The following is a 26,410-nucleotide window of genomic DNA, read 5'->3' on the forward strand; positions in this document are numbered from 1 at the left end:
CAACAGGCGTCCTGCGATCATGGAACAGAAGCGTCCGCCACTGCGACTGGACGGGTGTCATTTGCAACTCACCGAATTCAGGGTGCGCCGTTGCCCTGAGAATCCCCGGAAAAAGCTTGTCAGGCGAGATCACCCACTCTCTTGCAAACTTAACATTCAGCTCCACGACCTTCGCGTCCTTGACCTGAAATCCAATTCATTGCAGGGGATAATCCCTGACTCAATCATAAATTGTTCAAAACTACGTGTTCTAGATCTTTCTAGAAACATGCTAGATGGCCCAATCCCCCAAAAAATTGGTTCTCGCTCCACAATTTACTAAGTATAGATCTTTCCAGGAATAATCTCATAGGAGGCATCCCATCAAGCATCAGCAACGCCAACAAGCTTCGACAGGTCAATCTTCGAGCAAATGTACTAGGGGGGAATATTCCTAAATCCTGATGTGTTTGGGCAAGTTTCACAACTCTCAAGGCTGGACCTTAGACATAATAATCTCCAAGGTGTCATACCTCCATAGATTAGTGAGCTTAAACACCTGAATGAATTAACATCAGGGCCTAGTAACCAATCCCAAAATGAATAGCTTACATGAGAGAGGTAGAATCAGCATGGTGAACACAGGATGGGAAGTTAGGGGCTCAACTTCTTCCATGAAACTTGTAAGTTGGGATTCACAGAGGAGCTAAAGAAGAAAAGAGATGTAATTAGAGTCTTTGACAAAATGGTCCATCTTTGATAAGCATTTGATCATTGTACCCCTTCTAAGAATGTAATGTAATAGAGTGCAATACCATTTGTTTACAATATCTTTCTAGTTACAATGGTTGTCTTTTGTTATGTCATGTCAATGCAACCCCGTCATCGGTGTGGCGACCGTGTGCTGCTAGGGACGTCGGTTGGGGGGTTGTGCGGCACCGCAACCTATTGGCAGGGAAGAATGAGCGTACACCGAGGCAGTCATGCACCCCACGATAGGCAGAGTGGCAGACCACATCCTATGTGACCACTGACAACACTGGCAATGAAAGTGAAATAATATATTGATACACCGCGGTCAAATGAAATGCAAGATTGCCTTTCCCGAGGTCAGTAACTCAAACGAAGTCTCCCTTTGTTCCGGATCGACTACTGACTGACAAACTGCTTCAAAAAAAACTAATAACTGACAAACTGCTTCAAAAAAAACTAATGACTGCCTGCACAATATGCCGCCTAGAGTGCTTTTTTCGATAATCTTTTTATTCATATTACGAATCAGTACAAAGTAGTTGACCCTTACAAGCACACTGAAACGCAAACACAAAGGACCATGAACACCTAGAGTATCCTAAGACAACCATAACACAAGAAGATCTCCGGAGCCCTGTGTTATCATCCCTGAATCTTGAGAGAAGACCCCTATAGCAGAAGGATCTGCAACCAGTCGCATGCAGGTCATCATCTTCGACCATGGTACAATTGCCGCCACGCTGCTTCCTCCTTTCTTGACACCAGCGCTGAGAGGGTATGGACATCAATCCTACACACTGCAACAGCCGTCGCCATCTTTAGCTTTGAGTACCGTGAAAAGTGTCCCTTCCAGAAGGAAGAGAACTCGAGTCATCCGACCGGTCCAGCACCGCGGCCGGGCCATCCGCCCGGACAAAGCAGGATCTCCCACCAGCATCAGCGCGGAAGGAGAAGAACACCAGCAGCAAATCATACCAACAAGGAAGAAGAAGGGTCTTCGTCTCCCTACATCCATCGCCCATCTGAGGACCCAAACGGCCAGTGTCGATGGACCTCCAGCCACCATAGCCCGCGACCTCGACGAGATCCGGGGATCCCCAACTCCGCTGGTTCCTAGACGAAGGCAAAGCCTCGCCTGACCGCGAACGGAGCCCGGAGAAACTTATTCCGACGCGACACCACCGCAACGGCCTCGGCAGCCTAGAGTGCTGCTTACGCAGTTACACTTCATGAAGATCACAAAAACTGCAATAGGGTACACGCAAGTTGGGCACGATATACCGAAAAAGGCTTCCGCCCCGCTTTATATACAAAGTCAAGATCACCAACATCCTGATACAAACGCACGCCACCACAGCAAACGCAAACACCCAAGGCAAGAAACACAGGCGCTGAGCGCAGCAACACCACCCCTAACTACGAAGAGATGAAGCCGCATACGACGATCCGTGGGCTCCAAGGCGGCGCCTTCAGCAAGGATACGACACCGGAGCGCCGCCACCGCCTGATCCAAGGATCAGTGTTTCCCCTGGAACACACGATGGGCGATGAGAGCCGCGACGACGCCTTCAAGAAGGAAACGAGTTTCGCCGACGCCGGTCTGTCTGCAGAGAGAACAGGTTTTCACCCTGGCCACCCCTCAGCGCCACCGAACGCCGTACCCCGGTTGCCACACCGCCCGCACGGCCATGGCCACCGGGCAGCACCAGGTCGCGGGCTCTGCCCAAAAGCACCGCGCTACCACCACCGGGGCCGCCGCCCCGGCAGCCAAGACCAAGGCACCACCAGACCCGAGACCCGCCGCTAGTCCAGCCGAAGAGACGAGCGAAAAGGCCCCGCCTTTCGCACCCCTGGACCATCCCAATGCTGAGACCCAAAAGGACGGCCAAAACTGGCCTCCACCGCCCGTCCTGCAGCCCCGAGCGCGAGACGAGCTCCGTCCTGCTGCCGGGCGCAAGACGAGCTCCGTCCTACATCTCCGGGCACGAGACGAGCGATGGAGCGCAGCTGGGAGGGGGCCAGCCCTTCGACCGAAGAATCGCCCGGACGACGAGGAGATGGAGCGACGATCAAAGCGGTCCGACCGCAAACGAGCCGACGCCGGAGAAAGCCGGCCGTCGCCGCGGGCAGACCCGCCAAACCACCGTGTAGCCGCCGCGCCCCCGCGAGGCCACCACCACGTGCCAGACCTCCGAGCGCCGCCGCCCACGGGCGGAGCAACGGCTACGCCAGGCCGCTGCCCCACCCACCCGACCACCCGGATCCCACGCCAGATCCAGGATGGACGCGCCGCCACCCGCCTCGCAGCCGAGACGCACCACCGCGACGGGCGCGCGCTGCCCCGCTGGATCCACGCCGGCAGCACGCACCCACAGTTGGGCACGATATTAAGGCGACCACGTATTTGACGCCATGTACGTTTCCACTGAATCATCGTGTGTATCTCTCAATAAGACAGATTACGAGGCGATGCCGTGCTACTGGATTGTCCAGGTTGAATGGTATCATTTGCCTTGCCTGTTGAAAAGGTGGATTGTTTCGATAAATTATTTTGGACAACGTCAATATAGAGACTACAGTTGAGCTTCTCCTCTGAACCATCGTGCGAGATGGGGGCATTTTTAGCTGAACTTTCAATCAATTCTCGCTTGCTCCCATGAGGCCTCCTACGCACAGCAACCATCCCCTCGGGCACTTGCATCCTGACCATCGCGCGGTCCCCATGCTGCTCACACCAACGCCCTTGCGGCTGCTCCATCGCCATGGATCTTCGAGACAGAGGAAGATCTCAGACAAGCGTCAGTGGAGGCCTAAACTCGAGTTTTCAAGCTTTGCTAGCATATGACTTCTTCTATGTAATCTTCAAAGTTGAAGCCAAAGTGTATTTCACCCTTTCATCGAATGGCGGGTCTGTCAAGATATTTATTTGCTCTGTTTGAATTGATTTGAGTGGTATTTCTGTCACCCGTTGAAGACACGGCGCTTGCTCGTCCAAATGTTGTCTAGAACGAGCGCATACAAGTTGTACTTGACCCAAGAAAAGCAGGGTTCCCATGATTATCTCAACTACTCGGACCAGTAAGTCGTTATACATGTGGCATAGTAAAGATGTACGTAGATTAGATAGATCTGGGATTCGATTGGATGGAGGCTGGACATGCATACCCCAACAACACTGTCCAGCTCAAGCAGGAACGACAGACAGCAGCCGCAGGGCAACACTCCAAGAGAAGAGAAAATTAGCTGGAGTGGAAGGTTCAATTCCGTTGACCCGGTAGTCCAGGTCAAGCTAAGCTGATAAGGCGTGTGTGGCGCAAACTTGCGGTAAAAACTGCATTTAAACCGCTTGGGCCTGAGCTAGCCGAGCATTTTTTAAGCCAAGTACAAATTAAACCACCTACCGGCAAAGCCAAGCTGTGGAAGCTGTGCACTCCTTGCAGAGCAGAGGTGCGCTACCATCTCTTCTCTTGATCACTTCTTGCTGTGAAAACCTGCATTATCTTAATTTTTGCACACCCTGTAGCAAAGTCTTATGTAACTGTAGATGGGAGCACATGATGATGCCTGCAGAGTTATCGAATTCGTACTGCTTAAGTTTTGCAGTGGTTTAATTTGCCACGGACGCTGCAGGCCCATCTGAATAAGCTGCCATGTCTGTGCTCTATATTTTTTTTATTTTTTATTTTGCAGGTAACGCGTACGCGGCTCATGCATGACTGAGCACTCCGTGAAGAAACTCACTAAATCAGTATGGTTAATCTACTGGCGTTTCTGCTGCTGCTGTCTTATGGAGCTGGCAGTATCCATTGCTCAGCGGTCAGTCACGGAAACAGAACAGACGTGCACTCGTTGCTCGAGTTCAAAGCAGCTACCAACGACCCAACAGGTGCCCTGAGATCCTGGGACAGAAGCGTCCACTACTGCAACTGGACGGGCGTAGTTTGCAGCTCACTGAAACCAGGGCGCGTCGCCGCTCTGATACTCCCTGGCCAAAGCTTGTCAGGCGAGATCACCCCCTCACTTGGGAACTTAACGTACCTTAAAATCATCAATTTGTCCTTCAATGGCTTCTCCGGCCAGTTACCTCCTCTGAACCAGCTCCGTGAGCTGATCAGCCTTGACCTCAGCTCCAATTCATTCCAGGGGATAATTCCCGACTCACTCACAAATTGTTCAAACCTAAAGCTCCTTAATTTGGCCTCCAATGGCTTCTCCGGCCAGTTAACTCCTCTGAACCAGCTCCGTGAGCTGGTGGAGCTAGCCCTCCGCAACAATTCATTCCAAGGGATAATTCCCGACTCACTCACAAACTGTTCAAAACTACAGACTATTGATCTTTCTAGAAACATGCTAGAAGGACCAATTCCCACCAAAATTGGTTCGCTCTACAATCTACTTGGTATGGATCTTTCCAGGAATAATCTCACCGGGGTCATACCGCCGAGCATGGGCAACGCCACTGTTAGACTTCGTATTGTAGCCCTACTATCTAAACCATACCTTATTGGTATTGGATTTGTATGTCTTCATTATATATATGTGATAGGCCACCCCTTTGAGGGTTAAGCCAGTTCCCCCAAAACCTACGTTTTACATGGTATCTAGTCTAACCTAGGTCCTCCACCTCCACCCCACCCGCCGCCGCCGCCGCCGCACCAAAACCCTACACCCTAGGGCTGCCGCCGCCGGCGCCATGACCGCTTCTGCTTCGGACGCCGCCAGCTCCGGGTCTATCCCCGCGTCGCTTGCCGCCCTCCTCAACCTCCCACCTCGCCCCCTGGCTCCGTCAGTGCCTCGGTTCTTCGGCACCACCGCCGTCGGCTCCCTGTTTTCAGCGCCGATCCCACTGTCACCGCCCGCGACGGCCTCAGCACCAGTCGCACCGCCGCCGCCCGCGATGGCCTCCTCTGGATCCTCCTCGACACTCGTCGTCATCCCGGCGACCCCGGGGGAGACGCTGCCCGCGGAGCCACCCGCGGCCTCGCTCACGGCACCACCCTCGGCCGTGATCCCGATCGTCCCCGCGCCGCCACCCGCGGCATCGGTCGCGGTCGCGGATCCTGTCGCGGCTCCGCCGCCAATCGTCCCTGCTGCTGGCGCAATCACGCCCACCGGGCCGTTCCACTTCGACAACTTGATCGCCATCCGACTCACGCCGGACAACTACTTGTTCTAGCGCGCCAAGGTCCTACCGCTGCTACGCAGCCGGTCTCTCCTCGGGTTTGTTGATGGTTCGCTACCGTGTCCTCCGCAGGTCATCCCTACCGTCCACGGCCCGGCCATCAACCCGGAACACCGTATGTGGGTGCAGCAGGACCAGGCGATCCTCTCTGCCATCCAGGGTTCCCTCGGCGACGGGGTCGCTGGCTTTTGTCTCTTCGCCGCCACCTCCATGGACGCCTGGACGACCCTGGAGCACGCCTTTGCCCAGGTCTCTACCTCCCGCTCGATGGCCCTTCGCAGCGAACTCGTCGACATCAAGAAGCTGGACTCCTCCGCTACGACCTACTTCAACAAGATGAAGGTGCTCGCGGACACGCTCACCTCTATTGGTCGGCCGCTTAGCGACGAGGAGTTCGTCGGCTTCGTCATTAAAGGCCTCGACGCCGACTACGACAATCTCGCTGAGGCCGTCCACAACGCCAAGCCAGCGATGCCTCCTCACGAGCTCTACTCACGTCTCCTCTTCACCGAGCAACGCGTCGAGGCTCGTCGCTCCTCCGCCACCATCACCGCCCAGTCGGCGGCCTTCTGGGCCTCTCGTGGCTAGCGCCCACCTGCCCCGTCACCTGGCAAGGCAGCCCCGCCCCCTGCATCGACCCTGGGTGGGGGCCCTAACACTAGGGTGGTGTGCCAGCTATGTGGTCGTGAACGCCATGTCGCCTCCAAGTGTCACCGCCGCTTTCAGAGGAGCTTCCTTGGCATCGGCAACGACAGCAAGGGCAACGAGCGCCAGTTTGCCATGGCTGACTTTGGTCCTCCCGCCGCCGCCCCGGCTGCCCACATCGCTGCCGCCCCGTCTGCCCACATCGCCGCCAAGGGCAAGGACCCGCGCGTCGAGCGGGGATACACACCATCCTACCCTGTTGATCCAGCCTGGTACATGGACACCGGCGCCACGGATCACATGACGAACGAGCTCAACAAACTCTCCACCTACCAGCCCTACTACGGGCATGATCAGGTTCACACCGCCAATGGTGTAGGTATGCCCATCTCTCATATTGGCCAAGCATCTCTTTTAACTAGTCATCCCTCTAGGCAGCTCCATCTTCGTAATGTTTTACGGGTACCCTCGGTCACTCGTAATCTTTTATCTGTCCCTAAGCTCACCCTTGATAATCATGTCCTATGTGAATTTCACCCTTTTAATCTTTTTGTTAAGGATCGAGCAACCCGGGACGTTCTGCTTAGTGGTCGGTTGAGCCAAGGCTTGTACCGTTTGGAGGATCCATCCGCCCCGTGCGTCTTCAGTGGTGTTCGTGTGTCGCCTTCCCAGTGGCACTCTTGCTTTGGTCACCCCGCTACACCCATCGTTCGCCACATAATCCACCGTCATGAGCTGCCATTAGTGTCTCGCAATAAAGAGATGTCCGTGTGTGATGCCTGTCAGCAAGGCAAGAGTCATCATCTACCTTTTGTTTCATCTACTAGAGAAGTAAAGAATCCTCTTGAAATTGTGTTTTCTGATGTGTGGGGTCCGGCACATAACATCTGTTAGTGGTCACAACTATTATGTCAGTTTTGTTGATGCCTATAGTCGCTTCAATTGGCTTTATCTGTTGGTGATCGTAGCATAATTTAAAATTTTCCTACGCATCACCAAGATCCATCTATGGAGTATACTAGCAACGAGGGGAAAGGAGTGCATCTACATACCCTTGTAGATCGCGAGTGGAAGCGTTCCAATGAACGAGGTTGACGGAGTCGTACTCGCCGTGATTCAAATCACCGATGACCTAGTGCCGAACGGACGGCACCTCCGCGTTCAACACACGTACGGTGCAGCGACGTCTCCTCCTTCTTGATCCAGCAAGGGGGAAGGAGAGGTTGATGGAGATCCAGCAGCACGACGGCGTGGTGGTGGATGTAGCGGGATCTCGGCAGGGCTTCGCCGAGCTTCTGCGAGAGGGAGAGGTGTAGCAGGGGAGGAGGGAGGCGCCCAAGGCTGTGATGTTGCTGCCCTCCCTCCCCCCCCCCTTTATATAGGCCCCCTGGGAGGGGGGGCGCCGGCCAAGACCCATCTAGGGGGCGGCGGCCAAGGGGGAAGGGGGTGGCTTCCTCCCCACCCTAGGGTTTCCAACCCTAGGCGCAGGGGGGAGGCCCATGGGGGGCGCCCCAGCCCACTAAGGGCTGGTTCCCTTCCCACTTCAGCCCATGGGGCCCTCCGGGATAGGTGGCCCCACCCGGTGGACCCCCGGGACCCTTCCGGTGGTCCCGGTACAATACCGGTAACCCCCGAAACTTTCCCGGTGGCCGAAACTGGACTTCCTATATATAATTCTTCACCCCCGGACCATTCCGGAACTCCTCGTGACGTCCGGGATCTCATCCGGGACTCCGAACAACTTTCGGGTTTCCGCATACTCATATCTCTACAACCCTAGCATCACCGAACCTTAAGTGTGTAGACCCTACGGGTTCGAGAGACATGCAGACATGACCGAGATGCCTCTCCAGTCAATAACCAATAGCGGGATCTGGATACCCATGTTGGCTCCCACATGTTCCACGATGATCTCATCGGATGAACCACGATGTCGAGGATTCAATCAATCCCGTATACAATTCCCTTTGTCAATCGATATGTTACTTGCCCGAGATTCGATCGTCGGTATCCCAATACCTTGTTCAATCTCGTTACCGGCAAGTCTCTTTACTCGTACCGCAATGCATGATCCCATGACTAACGCCTTAGTCACATTGAGCTCATTATGATGATGCATTACCGAGTGGGACCAGAGATACCTCTCCGTCATACGGAGTGACAAATCCCAGTCTCGATCCGTGCCAACCCAACAGACACTTTCGGAGATACCCGTAGTATACCTTTATAGTCACCCAGTTACGTTGTGACATTTAGCACACCCAAAGCACTCCTACGGTATCCGGGAGTTGCACGATCTCATGGTCTAAGGAATAGATACTTGACATTGGAAAAGCTCTAGCAAACGAACTACACGATCTTTGAGCTGTGCTTAGGATTGGGTCTTGTGCATCACATCATTCTCCTAATGATGTGATCCCGTTATCAATGACATCCAATGTCCATAGTCAGGAAACCATGACTATCTGTTGATCAACGAGCTACTCAACTAGAGGCCTACTAGGGACACGTTGTGGTCTATCTATTCACACATGTATTACGATTTCCGGATAACACAATTATAGCATGAACAATAGACAATTACCATGAACAAAGAAATATAATAATAACCATTTTTTATTGCCTCTAGGGCATATTTCCAACAGTCTCCCACTTGCACTAGAGTCAATAATCTAGTTACATTGTGATGAATCGAACACCCATTGCGTCCTGGTGTTGATCATGTTTTGCTCTAGGCAGAGGTTTAGTCAACGGATCTGCTACATTCAGGTCCGTATGTACTTTACAAATATCTATGTCTCCATTTTGAACACTTTCACGAATGGACTTGAAGCGACGCTTGATATGCCTGGTCTTCCTGTGAAACCTGGGCTCCTTCGCAAGGGCAATAGCTCCAGTGTTGTCACAGAAGAGAGTCATCGGGCCCGACGCATTGGGAATCACACCTAGGTCGGTTATGAACTAGTTCATCCAGACTGCTTCCTGTGCTGCCTCCGAGGCTGCCATGTACTCCGCTTCACATGTAGATCCCGCCACGACGCTTTGCTTGCAGCTGCACCAGCTTACTGCTCCTCCATTCAAAATATACACGTATCCGGTTTGTGACTTCGAGTCATCCAGATCTGTGTCGAAGCTAGCGTCGACGTAACCCTTTACGACGAGCTCTTTGTCACCTCCATAAACGAGAAACATATCCTTAGTCCTTTTTAGGTACTTCAGGATATTCTTGACCGCTATCTAGTGTTCCATGCCGGGATTACTTTGGTACCTTCCTACCAAACTTACGGCAAGGTTTACATCAGGTCTGGTACACAGCATGGCATACATAATAGACCCTATGGCCGAGGCATAGGGGATGACACTCATCTTTTCTCTATCTTCTGCCGTGGTCGGGCATTGAGCCGTGCTCAACTGCACACCTTGCAATACAGGCAAGAACCCCTTCTTGGACTGATCCATATTGAACTTCTTCAATATCTTGTCAAGGTATGTACTCTGTGAAAGACCAATGAGGCGTCTCGATCTATCTCTATAGATCTTGATGCCTAATATATAAGCAGCTTCTCCAAGGTCCTTCATTGAAAAACACTTATTCAAATAGGCCTTTATACTTTCCAAGAATTCTATATCATTTCCCATCAATAATATGTCATCCACATATAATAAGAGAAATGCTACAGAGCTCCCACTCACTTTCTTGTAAACACAGGCTTCTCCATAAGTCTGTGTAAACCCAAACGCTTTGATCATCTCATCAAAGCGAATGTTCCAACTCCGAGATGCTTGCACCAGCCCATAGATTGAGCGCTGGAGCTTGCATCTTTGTTAGCATTCTTAGGATCGACAAAACCTTCCGGCTGCATCATATACAACTCTTCCTTAAGGAAGCCGTTAAGGAATGCCGTTTTGACGTCCATCTGCCATATCTCATAATCATAGTATGCGGCAATTGCTAACATGATTCGGACGGACTTCAGCTTCGCTACGGGTGAGAAAGTCTCATCGTAGTCAACCCCTTGAACTTGTCGATAACCCTTAGTGACAAGTCAAGATTTATAGATGGTCACATTACCATCCGCGTCTGTCTTCTTCTTAAAGATCCATTTGTTTTCTATGGCTCGCCGATCATCAGGCAAGTCAGTCAAAGTCCATACTTCGTTTTCATACATGGATCCTATCTCAGATTTCATGGCTTCTAGCCATTTGTCGGAATCCGGGCCCGCCATCGCTTCTTCATAGTTCGAAGGTTCACCATTGTCTAACAACATGATTTCCAGGACAGGGTTGCCGTACCACTCTGGTGCGGAACGTGTCCTTGTGGACCTACGAGGTTCAGCAGTAACTTGATCCGAAGCTTCATGATCATCATCATTAACTTCCTCCCCAGTCGGTGTAGGCACCGCAGGAACATCTTCCCGCGCTGCGCTACTTTCCGGTTCGGAAGGGGTGACTGTCACCTCATCAAGTTCCACTTTCCTCCCACTCAATTCTTTCGAGAGAAACTCTTTCTCCAAAAAGGACCCGTTCTTGGCAACAAAGATCTTGCCTTCGGATCTGAGATAGAAGGTATACCCAATAGTTTCCTTGGGGTATCCTATGAAGACGCATTTTTCCGACTTGGGTTCGAGCTTTTCAGGTTGAAGTTTCTTGACATAAGCATCGCATCCCCAAACTTTTAGAAACGACAGCTTAGGTTTCTTCCCAAACCATAATTCATACGGTGTCGTCTCAACGGATTTCGACGGAGCCCTATTTAAAGTGAATGCGGCAGTCTCTAGAGCATAGCCCCAAAATGAGAGCGGTAGATCGGTAAGAGACATCATAGATCGCACCATATCCAATAGAGTGCGATTACGACGTTCGGACACACCGTTTCGCTAAGGTGTTCCAGGCGGCGTGAGTTGTGAAACGATTCCACATTTCCTTAAGTGCGCACCAAATTCGTGACTTAAATATTCTCCACCACGATCTGATTGTAAGAATTTTATTTTTCTGTCACGTTGATTCTCAACCTCACTCTGAAATTCCTTGAACTTTTCAAAGGTTTCAGACTTGTGTTTCATTAGGTAGACATACCCATATCTACTTAAGTCATCAGTGAGAGTGAGAACATAACGATATCCTCCGCGAGCCTCAACATTCATTGGACCGCATACATCGGTATGTATGATTTCCAATAAGTTGGTTGCTCGCTCCATTGTTTCGGAGAACGGAGTCTTGGTCATCTTACCCATCAGGCATGGTTCGCACGTGTCAAATGATTCGTAATCAAGAGACTCCAAAAGTCCATCTGCATGGAGCTTCTTCATGCGCTTGACACCAATGTGACCAAGGCGGCAGTGCCACAAGTATGTGGGACTATCGTTATCAACTTTACATCTTTTGGTATTCACACTATGAATATGTGTAACATCACGTTCGAGATTCATCAAGAATAAACCATTGACCAGCGGTGCATGACCATAAAACATATCTCTCAAATAAATAGAACAACCATTATTCTCGGATTTAAATGAGTAGCCATCTCGAATTAAACGAGATCCAGATACAATGTTCATGCTCAAAGCTGGCACTAAATAACAATTATTGAGGTTTAAAACTAATCCCGTAGGTAGATGCAGAGGTAGCGTGCCGACGGCGATCACATCGACCTTGGAACCATTCCCGACGCGCATCGTCACCTCGTCCTTTACCAGTCTCCGTTTATTCCGCAGTTCCTGTTTTGAGTTACAAATATGAGCAACCGCACCGGTATCAAATACCCAGGAGCTACTACGAGTACTGGTAAGGTACACATCAATTACATGTATATCACATATACCTTTGGTGTTGCCGGCCTTCTTGTCCGCTAAGTATTTGGGGCAGTTCCGCTTCCAGTGACCACTTCCCTTGCAATAAAAGCACTCAGTCTCAGGCTTGGGTCCATTCTTTGACTTCTTCCCGGCAACTGGCTTACCGGGCGCGGCAACTCCCTTGCCGTCCTTCTTGAAGTTTTTCTTACCCTTGCCTTTCTTAAACTTAGTGGTTTTATTCACCATCAACACTTGATGTTCCTTTCTGATCTCCACCTCCGCTGATTTCAGCATTGAATATACCTCAGGAATGGTCTTTTCCATTCCTTGCATATTGAAGTTCATCACAAAGCTCTTGTAGCTTGGTGGAAGCGACTGAAGGATTCTGTCAATGACCGCGTCATCCGGGAGATTAACTCCCAGCTGAGACAAGCGGTTGTGCAACCCAGACATTCTGAGTATGTGCTCACTAACAGAACTATTCTCCTCCATTTTACAGCTGAAGAACTTGTCGGAGACTTCGTATCTCTCGACCCGGGCATGAGCTTGGAAAACCATTTTCAGCTCCTCGAACATCTCATATGCTCCATGTTTCTCAAAACGCTTTTGGAGACCCGGTTCTAAGCTGTAAAGCATGCCGCACTGAACGAGGGAGTAATCATCAGCACGTGATTGCCAAGCGTTCATAACGTCTTGGTTCTCTGGGATTGGTGCTTCACCTAGCGGTGCTTCTAAGACATAATCTTTCTTGGCAGCTATGAGGATGATCCTCAGGTTCCGGACCCAGTCCGTATAGTTACTGCCATCATCTTTCAGCTTGGTTTTCTCTAGGAACGCGTTGAAGTTGAGGACAACGTGGGCCATTTGATCTACAAGACATAGTGTAAAGATTTTAGACTAAGTTCATGATAATTAAGTTCATCTAATCAAATTACTCAATGAACTCCCACTCAGATAGACATCCCTCTAGTCATCTAAGTGAAACATGATCCAAGTTAACTAGGCCGTGTCCGATCATCACGTGAGACGGACTAGTCAAGATCGGTGAACATCTCCATGTTGATCGTATCTTCTATACGACTCATGCTCGACCTTTCGGTCCTCCGTGTTCCGAGGCCATGTCTGTACATGCTAGGCTCGTCAAGTCAACCTAAGTGTATTGCGTGTGTTCCGAGGCCATGTCTGTACATGCTAGGCTCGTCAACACCCGTTGTATGCGAACGTTAGAATCTATCACACCCGATCATCACGTGGTGCTTCAAAACAACGAACCTTCGCAACGGTGCACAGTTAGGGGGAACACTTTCTTGAAATTATTATAAGGGATCATCTTACTTACTACCGTCGTTCTAAGCAAATAAGATGCAAAACATGATAAACATCACATGCAATCAAATAGTGACATGATATGGCCAATATCATTTTGGTCCTTTGATCTCCATCTTCGGGGCACCATGATCATCTTCGTCACCGGCATGACACCATGATCTCCATCATCATGATCTCCATCATTGTGTCTTCATGAAGTTGTCACGCCAACGATTACTTCTACTTCTATGGCTAACGTGTTTAGCAACAAAGTAAAGCAATTTACATGACGTTATTCAATGACACGCAGGTCATACAAAATTATAAAGACAACTCCTATGGCTCCTGCCGGTTGTCATACTCATCGACATGCAAGTCGTGATTCCTATTACAAGAATATGATCAATCTCATACATCACATATATCATTCATCACATCTTCTGGCCATATAACATCACATAGCACTTGCTGCAAAAACAAGTTAGACGTCCTCTAATTGTTGTTGCAAGTTTTTACGTGGCTTGTATAGGTTTCTAGCAAGAACGTTTCTTACCTACGTAAAACCACAACGTGATTTGCCAATTTCTATTTACCCTTCATAAGGAACCTTTTCATCGAATCCGTTCCGACTAAAGTAGGAGAGACAGACACCCGCTAGCCACCTTATGCAACTAGTGCATGTCAGTCGGTGGAACCTGTCTCACGTAAGCGTACGTGTAAGGTTGGTCCGGGCCGCTTCATCCCACAATACCGCCGAAACAAGATAAGACTAGTAGCGGCAAGAAGAATTGGCAACATCAACGCCCACAACTACTTTGTGTTCTACTCGTGCATAGTAACTACGCATAGGCCTGGCTCATGATGCCACTGTTGGTGATCGTAGCATAATTTCAAATTTTCCTATGCATCACCAAGATCCATCTATGGAGTATACTAGCAACGAGGGGAAAGGAGTGCATCTACATACCCTTGTAGATCGCGAGCGGAAGCGTTCCAATGAACGAGGTTGACGGAGTCGTACTCGCCGTGATTCAAATCACCGATGACCGAGTGCCGAACGGACGGCACCTCCGCGTTCAACACACGTACGGTGTAGCGACGTCTCCTCCTTCTTGATCCAGCAAGGGGGAAGGAGAGGTTGATGGAGATCCAGCAGCACGACGGCGTGGTGGTGGATGTAGCGGGATCTCGGCAGGGCTTCGCCGAGCTTCTGCGAGAGGGAGAGGTGTAGCAGGGGAGGAGGGAGGCGCCCAAGGCTGTGATGTTTCTGCCCTCCCTCCCCCCCCCCTTTATATAGGCCCCCTGGGAGGGGGGGCGCCGGCCAAGACCCATCTAGGGGGGGCGGCGGCCAAGGGGGAAGGGGGGTGGCTTCCCCCCCAAGCCAAGTGGGGCGCCCCCCACCCTAGGGTTTCCAACCCTAGGCGCAGGGGGGAGGCCCATGGGGGGCGCCCCAGCCCACTAAGGGCTGGTTCCCTTCCCACTTCAGCCCATGGGGCCCTCCGGGATAGGTGGCCCACCCAGTGGACCCCAGGGACCCTTCCGGTGGTCCCGGTACAATACCGATAACCCCCGAAACTTTCCCGGTGGCCGAAACTGGACTTCCTATATATAATTCTTCACCTCCGGACCATTCCGGAACTCCTCGTGACGTCCGGGATCTCATCCGGTTCTCCGAACAACTTTCGGGTTTCCGCATACTCATATCTCTACAACCCTAGCGTCACCGAACCTTAAGTGTGTAGACCCTACGGGTTCGGGAGACATGCAGACATGACCGAGACGCCTCTCCGGTCAATAACCAACAGCGGGATCTGGATACCCATGTTGGCTCCCACATGTTCCACGATGATCTCATCGGATGAACCACGATGTCGAGGATTCAATCAATCCCGTATACAATTCCCTTTGTCAATCGGTATGTTACTTGCCCGAGATTCGATCGTCGGTATCCCAATACCTTGTTCAATCTCGTTACCGGCAAGTCTCTTTACTCGTACCGCAATGCATGATCCCGTGACTAACGCCTTAGTCACATTGAGCTCATTATGATGATGCATTACCGAGTGGGCCCAGAGATACCTCTCCGTCATACGGAGTGACAAATCCCAGTCTCGATCCGTGCCAACCCAACAGACACTTTCGAAGATACCCGTAGTATACCTTTATATTCACCCAGTTATGTTGTGACGTTTGGCACACCCAAAGCACTCCTACGGTATCCGGGAGTTGCACGATCTCATGGTCTAAGGAATAGATACTTGACATTGGAAAAGCTCTAGCAAACGAACTACATGATCTTTGAGCTATGCTTAGGATTGGGTCTTGTCCATCACATCATTCTCCTAATGATGTGATCCCGTTATCAATGACATCCAATGTCCATAGTCAGGAAACCATGACTATCTGTTGATCAACGAGCTAGTCAACTAGAGGCCTACTAGGGACACGTTGTGGTCTATGTATTCACACATCGATTTCCGGATAACACAATTATAGCATGAACAATAGACAATTACCATGAACAAAGAAATATAATAATAACCATTTATTATTGCCTCTAGGGCATATTTCCAACATTATCTTCTTAAGCGCAAATCTGATGTGTTTGATATATTCATACAGTTTCAATTGCATGTTGAACGTCTACTCAAGCATAAAATTATCCATGTTCAATCAGATTGGGGGGGTGAATATCGCAACCTCAACACCTTCTTTAATAAGCTTGGGATCTCTCATCGTTTATCATGCCCGCATACACATCAGCAGAATGGCGCTATTGAGCGCAAACATCGCCATATAGTTGAGACCGGCCTCACACTTCTTGCTCATGCTTATGTACCCTTTCATTTTTGGAGTGATGCTTTTGCTACCGCGTGTTTTCTCATTAACAGATTACCTACGCGTGTTCTTAATATGAAAACTCCGATTGAGCTTCTCTTAGGTGAAACTCCTGACTATACCTTTTTTAAGGTGTTCGGGTGTGCCTGCTGGCCTCATCTTCGTCCTTATAATGATCGCAAACTTGAGTTTCACTCCAAACAGTGTGTGTTCTTAGGGTATAGTTCTCTCCATAAAGGCTAAAGTGTCTCCATGTCCCAACAAATCGAGTCTACATATCTCGGGACGTTGTTTTTGATGAGACTGTCTTCCCCTTTTCTGCCATGCCTCAGTCATCCACCACAACACCTTCTATGCATTCATCTCCTCTTATGCCTGGCCAATTTGAAGATGTTGCATATTCGCCTGTGTTGTTATCTAATCATGGTGCAGGAATTGGACATGGAGCTCGCCTGGAACTCCTCCTTGACGGACCCGCTACGTCGCCTGTGGTGCACGTCGATCGGCCGGTGCATGCACCGCCTCCCGCCCTCGACCCCACACCGGGCGCCCCGTCTCCAACCGCGCCTGGGCCGGAGCTCATGCTGGCTACTGCGACCGGGCCAGAGCCTGCGACGGCCTCCTCTGAGCAGTCTCCGTCGCCACCTCCTCGCCCGGACTCCCCTCCATCATTGCCCTCGCCATCCGCGCGGGCGTCCTTGGTTCCTACTTCGCCCGGGTCTGCAGTGGCTCACACGCCACCGGGGCCTACATCGCCTGGCCTGCTGTCGCCTGGTCCGCCGTCGCCCGGCCCGACGTCACCCGGTCCTTCTTCGCCGGAGTCCCCTGGACCAGCCTCACCTGCTCCGGACATCCCGCCGGCCCCGGTGTTTGCTCCCCCGCGGCGTCCACACACTCGTAGCCGCAGTGGCATTGTTCGTCCCAAGGAGCGCACCGATGGCACGATCACCTATCTTGCTGCTTGCCTGGCTCATGCTATGGATGATCCAATCGCCGAACCACGCAGTTATCAAGCCGCTATGAGTATTCCACACTGGAGGGCTGCTATGGAACAAGAATATCATGCTCTTATGAAGAATAAGACCTGGACACTTGTTCCCCCTCCGTCTCGCGTCAACATCATTGATTCGAAGTGGGTGTTCAAGGTGAAGAAACATGCAGATGGTTCCATTGAGCGCTACAAAGCGCGCCTCGTGGCTAAGGGCTTTAAACAGCGTCAGGGCCTGGACTATGAGGATACATTCAGCCCAGTTGTCAAGCCTACCACTATTCGACTTCTTCTGTCTCTGGCAGTTTCTCGCGGATGGTCTCTCCGCCAGCTTGATGTGCAGAACGCTTTTCTTCATGGATTGCTTGAAGAAGAGGTTTACAAGCGGCAGCCACCTGGATTTGTTGATCACACTCAGCCTTATCATCTCTGTCATCTGACGAAGGCCATATATGGACTGAAGCAGGCTCCCCGTGCCTGGCATGCTCGCCTGGCTTCAGCTCTACGCACTCATGGGTTCATTCCTTCGACGGCCGATACTTCACTGTTCTTGTTTCAGCGACCGAGTGTGACCATGTACCTCCTTGTGTATGTGGATGATATTGTCCTGGTGAGCTCATCTCCGACGGCTGCTGATGCTCTTGTGACTGCACTTGGTCGTGATTTTGCAGTTAAAGATTTGGGACAGCTTCATTTCTTCCTGGGTATTGAGGTCGCTCAACAGTCTCGTGGCAGTTTGGCTCTCACCCAGAAGTACTCTCTTGATCTCTTGCGCCGTGCTAGTATGCTCAAGTGCAAGCCATCGCCTACGCCCATGTCCTCCACTGACACCCTTTCTGCTGCTGATGGTGCTCTTCTCTCTCCTGAGGATGCTACTAGTACAGGAGTATTGTTGGTGGCCTGCAGTATCTGACGATCACGCGTCCTGATCTCTCCTTTGCGGTTAACAGGGTGTGCCAGTATCTTCATGCTCCCACTGATGTACACTGGTCTACTGTGAAGCGCATACTGCGTTATGTGCGTCTCACTGTCTCCTTTGGTCTTCACCTGCGCCCCAGTTCCTCCGGAGTTCTTTCTGCATTCTCTGATGCTGATTGGGCTGGGTGTCCAGATGACAGGCGATCCACGGGGGGACATGCTGTGTTCTTGGGTCCTAATCTGATCGTCTGGAGTGCACGCAAGCAAGCCACTGTTTCCCGCAGCAGCACAGAAGCTGAGTACAAGTCGGTTGCCAATGCAACTACTGAACTTATATGCATTGAGTCCCTACTTCGAGAGCTAGGAGTTGCTCAGCCACATCCTTCGGTCCTTTGGTGTGACAACATCGGTGCTACGTTTCTGTCGTCAAACCCAGTGTTCCATGCACGGACTAAACACATTGAGATTGACTATCATTTTGTGAGGGAACGTGTTGCACAAAAGCTACTACAAGTCAGGTTTATCTCTTCAAAAGATCAACTTGCGGACATCTTCACCAAGCCTCTACCTTCTCCCATGTTTGAGGTCTATAGGCGCAATCTCAACCTCCTAGATACTTCAGGAGTGAGTTGAGATTGAGGGAGGGTGTTAGACTTCGTATTGTAGCCCTACTGTGTAAACCATACCTTATTGGTATTGGACTTGTATGTCATCATTATATATATGTGATAGGCCACCCCTTTGAGGGTTAAGCCAGTTCCCTCAAAACCTACGTTTTACAGCCACCCACCTTCAAACGCTCATTCTTCAAGAAAATGAACTTGGGGGGAGCATTCCTGATGTGTTTGGGCAATGGTCCGACATGATCGGCTTTACAGTAGGTGAAAATAGGCTCTCAGGTCGAATACCACCATCAATCTTTAATTTGACTTCTCTACAGTCACTAGGCCTGTATGCAAATAAGCTACAAGGGGAATTGCCGCTTGATATTGGTGCCCCCCTCCCTGAAATTATTGTTTTTACGCTGGGCCAGAACATGCTTGAAGGTCACATCCCAGCTTCGCTAGGCAACGCTTCAGGGCTAGAACTGATAGATTTATCATCTAACAGTTTCGTTGGAGAAATTCCTACTTTTGGAAAGCTACTAAACCTTGAGTACTTAAACCTTGGGCATAGTATACTTGAATCAAGTGAAAGCCAAAGATGGGAATCCTTGTATGGACTAACAAACTGTAGTAATCTGTTTATGCTGTCATTAGATAATAATCAGCTGCTAGGAGCCATACCGGATTTGGTCGGTAAGTTGTCCACTCACCTTATAAGTCTACACCTGAGTGGAAACAACCTATCAAGAATTGTTCCTTCAAGCCTAGCAAACCTGACTAGCATAATCGATTTGGATCTTAGCAACAACAGTTTAACTGGTACAATTGAAGGATGGTTGGGGAGTCTCAAAAACTTACAATCTTTAGATCTTCATGGAAATAATTTCGTCGGGTTCATCCCACCATCTTTTGGCAACCTTTCAGAACTAACTATACTTTCTTTAGCACAAAATGAATTTAAAGGTCACATACCTTCCACATTGGGAAAACTTTCACAACTTTCAAGGCTGGACCTTAGCTATAATAATCTGCAAGGTGACATACGTCCAGAAATTAGTGAGCTTAAACAACTCATTGCACTATATCTCTCTTCTAGCAGACTTTCGGGAAAAATTCCCGATGATCTGGGCAAGTGTCAGGGCCTCGTAACCATCCAAATGGACCACAATAATCTCACAGGTGTCATTCCAACCTCTTTGGGCAACCTTTTGAGCTTGGAGATGCTCAACCTGTCCTATAATGATTTATCAGGTGTCATCCCAACAGTTCTAAGTGACCTTCAACTTCTTAGCAAGTTAGACCTATCTTATAATCGTCTCCAAGGAGCAATCCCAAGAAACGGAGTGTTTGAGCACCCCGCAAACGTTTCACTTGATGGCAACCAGGGACTTTGTGGACGGGCAACCGGTTTCCATGTGCCCTCATGCCCAGATGCCTCGCCAAGAACAGGAAGACACTATCGTTTGATTATGGTGTTGATCCCAATAATTGGCTTCCTGTCGCTGGCACTGTTGACTTGCTTTATAATCCATGAGAAGATACCACAAGCAACATTTTCGTTGTTTCCTTCTCTCGGGGAGAAATTCCCTAGAGTTTCTTACTGGGATCTAGCTCGAGCGACAGGCAACTTCTCTGAGATTAACTTGATTGGCGAAGGAAGTTACAGTTCAGTGTACAAAGGAAAGTTGAAACAAGTTAAAACAGAAATAGCAGTCAAGATACTTGACCTTGAGATTCCAGGCGCTGAAGGAAGTTTTGCATTAGAATGCAAAGCACTGAGAGGCATTCGTCATAGAAACATTGTACCTCTCATAACTGAATGCTCTGCAATCGACAAGAAAGGCAATAATTTCAGAGCTCTAATCTATGCTTTCATGCCTAATGGGAACTTGGACACTTGGTTGCATCATCAAGGGAATCAGGCAGCTAGAAAGCATTTAGGCTTAGCTCAAAGAATAAGCATCGCTACTAACATAGCTGATGCACTGGACTATTTGCACCATGATAGCAGGAGGCCCATCATCCATTGTGATTTGAAGCCGAGTAACATACTCCTAGACATTCATATCAATGCTTGTCTGGGAGACTTTGGCATCGCAAGGTTCTACGTTGATTCTAAACTGAGAACAGTCGGAGATTCAAGTTCAATTGCTGCAAACGGCACTCTGGGATATATGGCTCCTGGTATATAGTTGTTTGGCATATAATTATTTTTTCAAAGAGGTTTGCATATAATTATTTAGAGCTGATGTGATTATTGATTTGGTCTCTGTTCTTAGAGTATGCTGAAAGCGGTCATGCATCTACTTGTGGGGACGTATATAGTTTTGGAATAGTAGTCTTGGAGATGCTGACAGGAAAAAGACCAACAGATCATATGTTCAGGAATGAACTCACCATCGTCAAATTTGTGGAAACGAATTTTCCTGATCACACATTAAATTTTCTGGATTCCTGTCTGCGAGATGAATGCAATGATGCCGTCAACCAAGTAGCAGCAGGACCGGAGAATCCGACGATCTTTCAGTCCTTGTTATCTTTGCTACGGATAGCGCTTCTTTGTACACGCCAATCCCCAACTGAACGGCTTAATATGAGAGATGTAGCTATCCAAATGCATAAAATCAACATGGTCAACACGGGAGGGAGAGTTAGGAGCTCAACTTCTTTTAGGAGACTTGTCAGCTGGGCTTCTCAAAGGAGCTAAAGAAGAAAAGGAGGTGCAATTAGAGTCTGTTGATAAAATGACCCCTTCTAAGAATGTAATGTAATACACTTTATACCCCAGCTTGCATTGCCTTTCTGGATTAATACCCCAGCTTGTATATAGTTTCATGTGCAAGCCGAAAGCCGTGTGGAAAACCAAACTGCCCTGGCGTCGGTGCGGCGGCCATGGCCTGGATGCTATAATCGTGCACTGTTAGGGATGCCCGTTGCGGGGTTCTGCAGCATCACAACCTACTAGCAGGCAAGCGATGTGGAGGCAGTCCCGCATCCCAGGACGGGCAGATTATTTTCGTTGTGCGACCTCTCGCAACATGCTCAATGAAAGTCATGCACTGTTTTTCATAATTTGTTGACACATTTCAATTTAGTTATCGAATTTTATGAAATAAATGTGCTCCTCAGAGCAGACTCCACTCGTCTATTTTCCATATATATAATGAAAAACAGAATATAGGTTGAAGTGACACTCATCAGTGGCGACGTTTGATGTCTAGCATTGGTTGTGCTAATGGAGACGGGAGGGCACTTGCTAATTGCTATCAGCATAGAACTGTCTACTGCCCCTGATGCTAATTGCAAACGTACCAATAACAATTTTGTTAACAAAATTCGGTGTAGTCAGCGCTCCCTCGGATACTAGTTTCATTCAACATTTGAAATTTAAATTACAGGAATGTAAAAAAATCCCAGGCGAGACATGCTTAAATTAGACAGACAACCTGTCGGCTTAAAATAGTATTGGTAGAAAATGGCAAAAGGGGGAAAAGTTAAGAATTGTTGGCCCACTTGAAGCTTGTGAGCAATCCTAAAATGGAAAACTAAAGTGGGCAAGTGCAGGAAATAATAATAATATGTACTATCTAGAAGTAAATGACGTGCATTTTGTTGCACATTCCAGAGAAAAATGATTACTCTAAAAATTATCTTTTGCTGCAAGCTGAACAAAAGTAACCATTTGGTATTTTCCTGATTTTGCATAAAAATAACGGGCCAGTTGTGATTTCACATTACAAGCGTCTTGGCGAAGGAAATTTAAGAAAGTTGCCATTTCAGTTCTTATGCAACAGAGAATGACCACGCGCCTTTATTTATAAGATAATCTTCAAACTCACTCACACATAAAATGCACTTCTAAAACAGAAAGGAAATATTTAATACCAAACTGACAAAAGCTTGAACATCATCGATTAGGAACAGAGATAAAGAATCACCAGTTTCGGACTTGTACGTTTCTAGGTACAGGTCATCTCTAAACTAAAGACTGGGACTTCTGCCAACCAGTCATACTGAATACTGATAATGGTTTATTCAGCTAACGTCATCGCAGCATCTAAAAGCTAAAGTACCAATGCAACAAAAACTCACTTACTTCTGATAGATAGGCCTATTCAGCTTCAATCACTACTACTCCCTCCGTTCTAAAATAGATGACTCAACTTTGTACTAAGTTAGTACAAAGTTGAGTCATCTATTTTGGAACGGAGGGGGTAATTGGTATATTTATTTAGCGCAGAAAGCTCTCCATAACTTCACCTTGCACATTTGCCACCAGCTCTCTGTTTTGATCTTCTGTCTGCAGAATTCAGAGTCTGCGAATTCAGAGTCTGCAGCCGCCCTCAAGACACGATCTCTCACAGTTAATAACAGTTCATCTAAAGCAACGATTTTCCTCACAAGAGAGTTCTTCTCATCCTCAACGTCAATACAAAGCGAGAAGGCCTCTATCTCTGCAACATTTGCGTCACCATCCTTAATCAAACCTTCTTTATATGATCGTAATGCTTTTATAAGGATAGATGAATCCTTTTCTGTGCTCTCAGAACCAACATCTTCAACACCGTTTACAGTAACCTCAGATTTTGAATCCTCCTGTGACAAAAAGGAAATTCAGTGCAAATAAGAATTCAAGTGTTTTCTGCAGACAAATATGTGCGAGGCAATAGATTCTAGTGATTCTGATCATTTTATCTAGCTTTTATAGAAGCAATGAAATTGAAATAAATTGCTGATACACCCCTGCCATCTAAAACTTTGTAAATCTACTACTCGCTCCGATCCATACAATGCAAAAGCAATGGAAAGATAACAGTTAATACTTGATGGAACTAACAAACAGTTAAATATTATATTTGAGTTCCTTAATTATAGAAATCAACCCCATATCTGGGCTAAAAAAGAAATGTTAAGATCTTACGGACTTAACAGATGGCTAATATATATGCAACTAGCTAGAAAGCACATATATATGTTGTGCCCCTCCAAAAACATGGAAGATTTAGATAGTGCCATTGGGATAATCATGTGCACTTATATATAACAGTCGAAATCAAAGCTTGAATTATGTTGTGTATGAATAAATATATTGGCAAATGCTCAGTTCACAGTTCTCACTGACACCAAATTATGAAGCACATATTTATTAAATAAGACATTAATTTGAAACTGATGTAGAAGACCAAAAACTTGTACAAGGAGAAAGAAAACCTAACTTATAACTTATCCATATCTGAATACTTAAAGACTGCTGCAAAAACTAGCTGTAGATTATGCATGTGGAGCTTTATAATAATGTTAGCATATAATATGAAGAAATCCTCCAAATATTTAAACACTACTACTACTGACAAATCTAGGCTAGTCATATACTAGTTATAGATTATGTATGTGGAGCTTTATATCACAATGATATCATATAACCAACCTGCATAAACCCTCATGCTAGAAGTTGAATATTTTGATTTTTGCATCCTCATAAAATGTACAAGTAGTTGAAGTCATCTACTATTCTTTTGAAGGAACGGGAATAGCAGTGCTAGCTCCTCTCTACTACTCGATTTCAACTAGAGTACAAGTTATGCAAAGACATGTTACTTTGACTAAAACTGACAGCATATCTTCGTACTTCTTTAGCAATACAATCGCATACAATTTATGGACCAAACATAAAGAGTAATCCTTAGCACCATGGTCACACACAAAAATAGGCCAGCTTACCGAGATGTATTGCAGAATAGGAGGCCAGGCCGAGTAGGGATGGACGGGGAAGCCAAGTCGCTTTCCATTCTTCAGATGTTGCTTCAGCTCCGCTGTTTCCAGAGACAAGGACAGAAACCACTCAGGGGATCTGCACTGATCCACGTAATTCTTCCATGGGCGAAGTACAAAGTACACAAAACCATTGAAAACCATCAGAAGCTGCACTGAGATTGTATCTTCCACTGAACAGCTGGTTATCTCCATAAAGCTAGCGTGCAATGGGAACATCTTGTGCAGCACAAATTTCTCGATGCCGTCATCGCCAGCTGTCAAGATCCACATACTAAACATGCATTCCTTCTCATTTACGATACAGAGCTTGCCGTCAGTTGTCTGTCCAATCTTAAAATTTTGGTGTGCCACTCTCAAGGGCGGCGGTAAATTCATTTGAGAGAACTGAAATGTATCTGTTTTGAGCACGAAAATGTACTCGCTGACATGTACCTCGCTCATGGACCCGCATTGCCAACAGATAAACCCATCCAGCACGGTGCAAGCTGTGCTCCTGAGGCCATGAGGCAGCGGCGTCGCAGTCTCCGGGAAGATCTGCCACTCCATCGTGTCTGATGAGAAGACAGCGACGCGTGCGCAAGGCCGTGAGTAGTCGTGGCGGACACATACCACACGGGATGGCATCTGATCATCTTCGGAGCAGAATGTGTGGAACCCAAGGGTGGTGCCGTCGGGCATGTCATGATGATCCTTGGGGCGGAGAAGCAAGGCCATCGTTTGAGGGTTGTACCAAACTCTGTGCTTGGCGCTCCGGTGCTTGATGGCGATGCAGCCGCCATTGTAGTTGTAGAGAACCGAAGGATCGTAGAGATCGACCCGCCAGTCGGAAGTGTCGTCGTCTTGGAGGGGGGTGAATCCAGCGGAGGGGTGCCGTGAGGCGTGGAACGGAGCAACCATGTGTGCGGGGAAGCGAGGGAGGAGCGGGGGTGCGTGGAGCGCGCGGAAGCGGCGGCGGAAGGCGCGGGACGAACGGACGGCGCCGAGGAAGCCGCGGCAGGTGAAGGCGGCAGAGGCGAGGCTGGGGACGTCCGGGAGGCGGAGGAAGATCTCTCGGAGCTGGTCGTCGCCGAGGTCACTTATGGTGATGGGAGCGGGTGGTGTGCGGTGTTCCGGCGGCGGCGACGACGGGTGGGAAGCCATGGCTGGTTGGCTGCCGAGACCACCGGCTTATTAGCGAGATAGAGGGAAGGATAAGTTGCGACTTCCACGTCTAACAGCCTCCTCCTCTTCTCTAGCGATGTATATCCTCTCTCAGCTGAATAGCTCAGTTTGTTAGCCAGTGATAATTTTACATTCACTTCTTCATGCACACGCCCTAAACACAAATACAACCAAAATTAACTCATAATAGCCCTTTCACAAAAAAGGGTAGGATGATCTTATTTTAGAAAGTCGTTGCCCGTCCGCCCTTGGCAGTACGCGCGTTGTGTACATAATCATACGCGTGCGTGAAGGGCCGTACATACGCCCAGCCGGCCCTACCTGGCAAGGTGAAGTGGGCGGTCAGCGGATCAACCATATCGCCCGATGTGGTGTGGTGAAGTGGGCGACCGTTGGCATGTGGGCGAGTCATCGTTGCGGCTTGCGAGGCGGGCGGTTGGACGCTGCGAGATGTGTCTGACCGGCT

General features: G+C 48.8%; 3 protein-coding genes and 1 pseudogene across 5 annotated transcripts; 2 read left to right on the forward strand and 2 right to left on the reverse strand.

The window, feature by feature from the left end:
• LOC141041296 (uncharacterized) overlaps positions 1-1,669 on the reverse strand; it is a 3,170-nt pseudogene extending 1,501 nt beyond the window's left edge.
• Positions 1,670-4,091: 2,422 nt separating this feature from the next.
• LOC109778790 (retrovirus-related Pol polyprotein from transposon RE1) lies at positions 4,092-22,125 on the forward strand. 3 transcript variants are annotated; one of them, XR_012203359.1, is made up of 3 exons: positions 4,092-4,179; positions 4,423-6,938; positions 7,118-7,409. XR_012203359.1 is itself a non-coding variant. In XM_045233327.2 (2 exons), exon 2 carries the CDS (start codon positions 6,032-6,034, stop codon positions 6,500-6,502), a length of 471 nt encoding a protein of 156 aa, XP_045089262.2. In that variant the 5' UTR covers positions 4,092-4,179; positions 4,423-6,031; the 3' UTR covers positions 6,503-22,125. The 3 variants fall into 3 exon arrangements, 1 of the variants encoding a protein (XP_045089262.2); XM_045233327.2 differs by having other exon boundaries at positions 4,423-22,125; XR_012203360.1 differs by having other exon boundaries at positions 4,104-6,938.
• Positions 19,266-21,819, forward strand: LOC120973759 (uncharacterized). The gene has a single exon (XM_045233328.2). It carries the CDS (start codon positions 19,266-19,268, stop codon positions 21,198-21,200), a length of 1,935 nt encoding a protein of 644 aa, XP_045089263.1. The 3' UTR covers positions 21,201-21,819.
• A 1,110-nt stretch (positions 22,126-23,235) lies between the features above and the next one.
• LOC109778788 (uncharacterized) lies at positions 23,236-25,923 on the reverse strand. Its single transcript, XM_020337368.1, has 2 exons — positions 24,730-25,923; positions 23,236-23,604 (listed from the first exon to the last, which is right to left on the reverse strand). Exons 1-2 carry the CDS (start codon positions 25,921-25,923, stop codon positions 23,236-23,238), a joined length of 1,563 nt encoding a protein of 520 aa, XP_020192957.1.
• Positions 25,924-26,410: the final 487 nt, after the last annotated feature.

Source organism: Aegilops tauschii, chromosome 2 (assembly GCF_002575655.3).
Source record: "Aegilops tauschii subsp. strangulata cultivar AL8/78 chromosome 2, Aet v6.0, whole genome shotgun sequence".
Lineage (NCBI taxonomy): Eukaryota > Viridiplantae > Streptophyta > Magnoliopsida > Poales > Poaceae > Aegilops > Aegilops tauschii.

Excerpts from the sequence above, each read along its gene's own strand:
- LOC109778790 (XM_045233327.2), top strand. The coding sequence starts at position 6,032 with ATGTGGGTGCAGCAGGACCAGGCGATCCTCTCTGCCATCCAGGGTTCC.
- LOC120973759 (XM_045233328.2), top strand. The coding sequence starts at position 19,266 with ATGATCGGCTTTACAGTAGGTGAAAATAGGCTCTCAGGTCGAATACCA.
- LOC109778788 (XM_020337368.1), bottom strand. The coding sequence starts at position 25,923 with ATGGCTTCCCACCCGTCGTCGCCGCCGCCGGAACACCGCACACCACCC. Across the intron at positions 23,605-24,729 it reads CTATTCTGCAATACATCTCG|GAGGATTCAAAATCTGAGGT; the intron begins GTAAGCTGGCCT and ends TTTTTGTCACAG.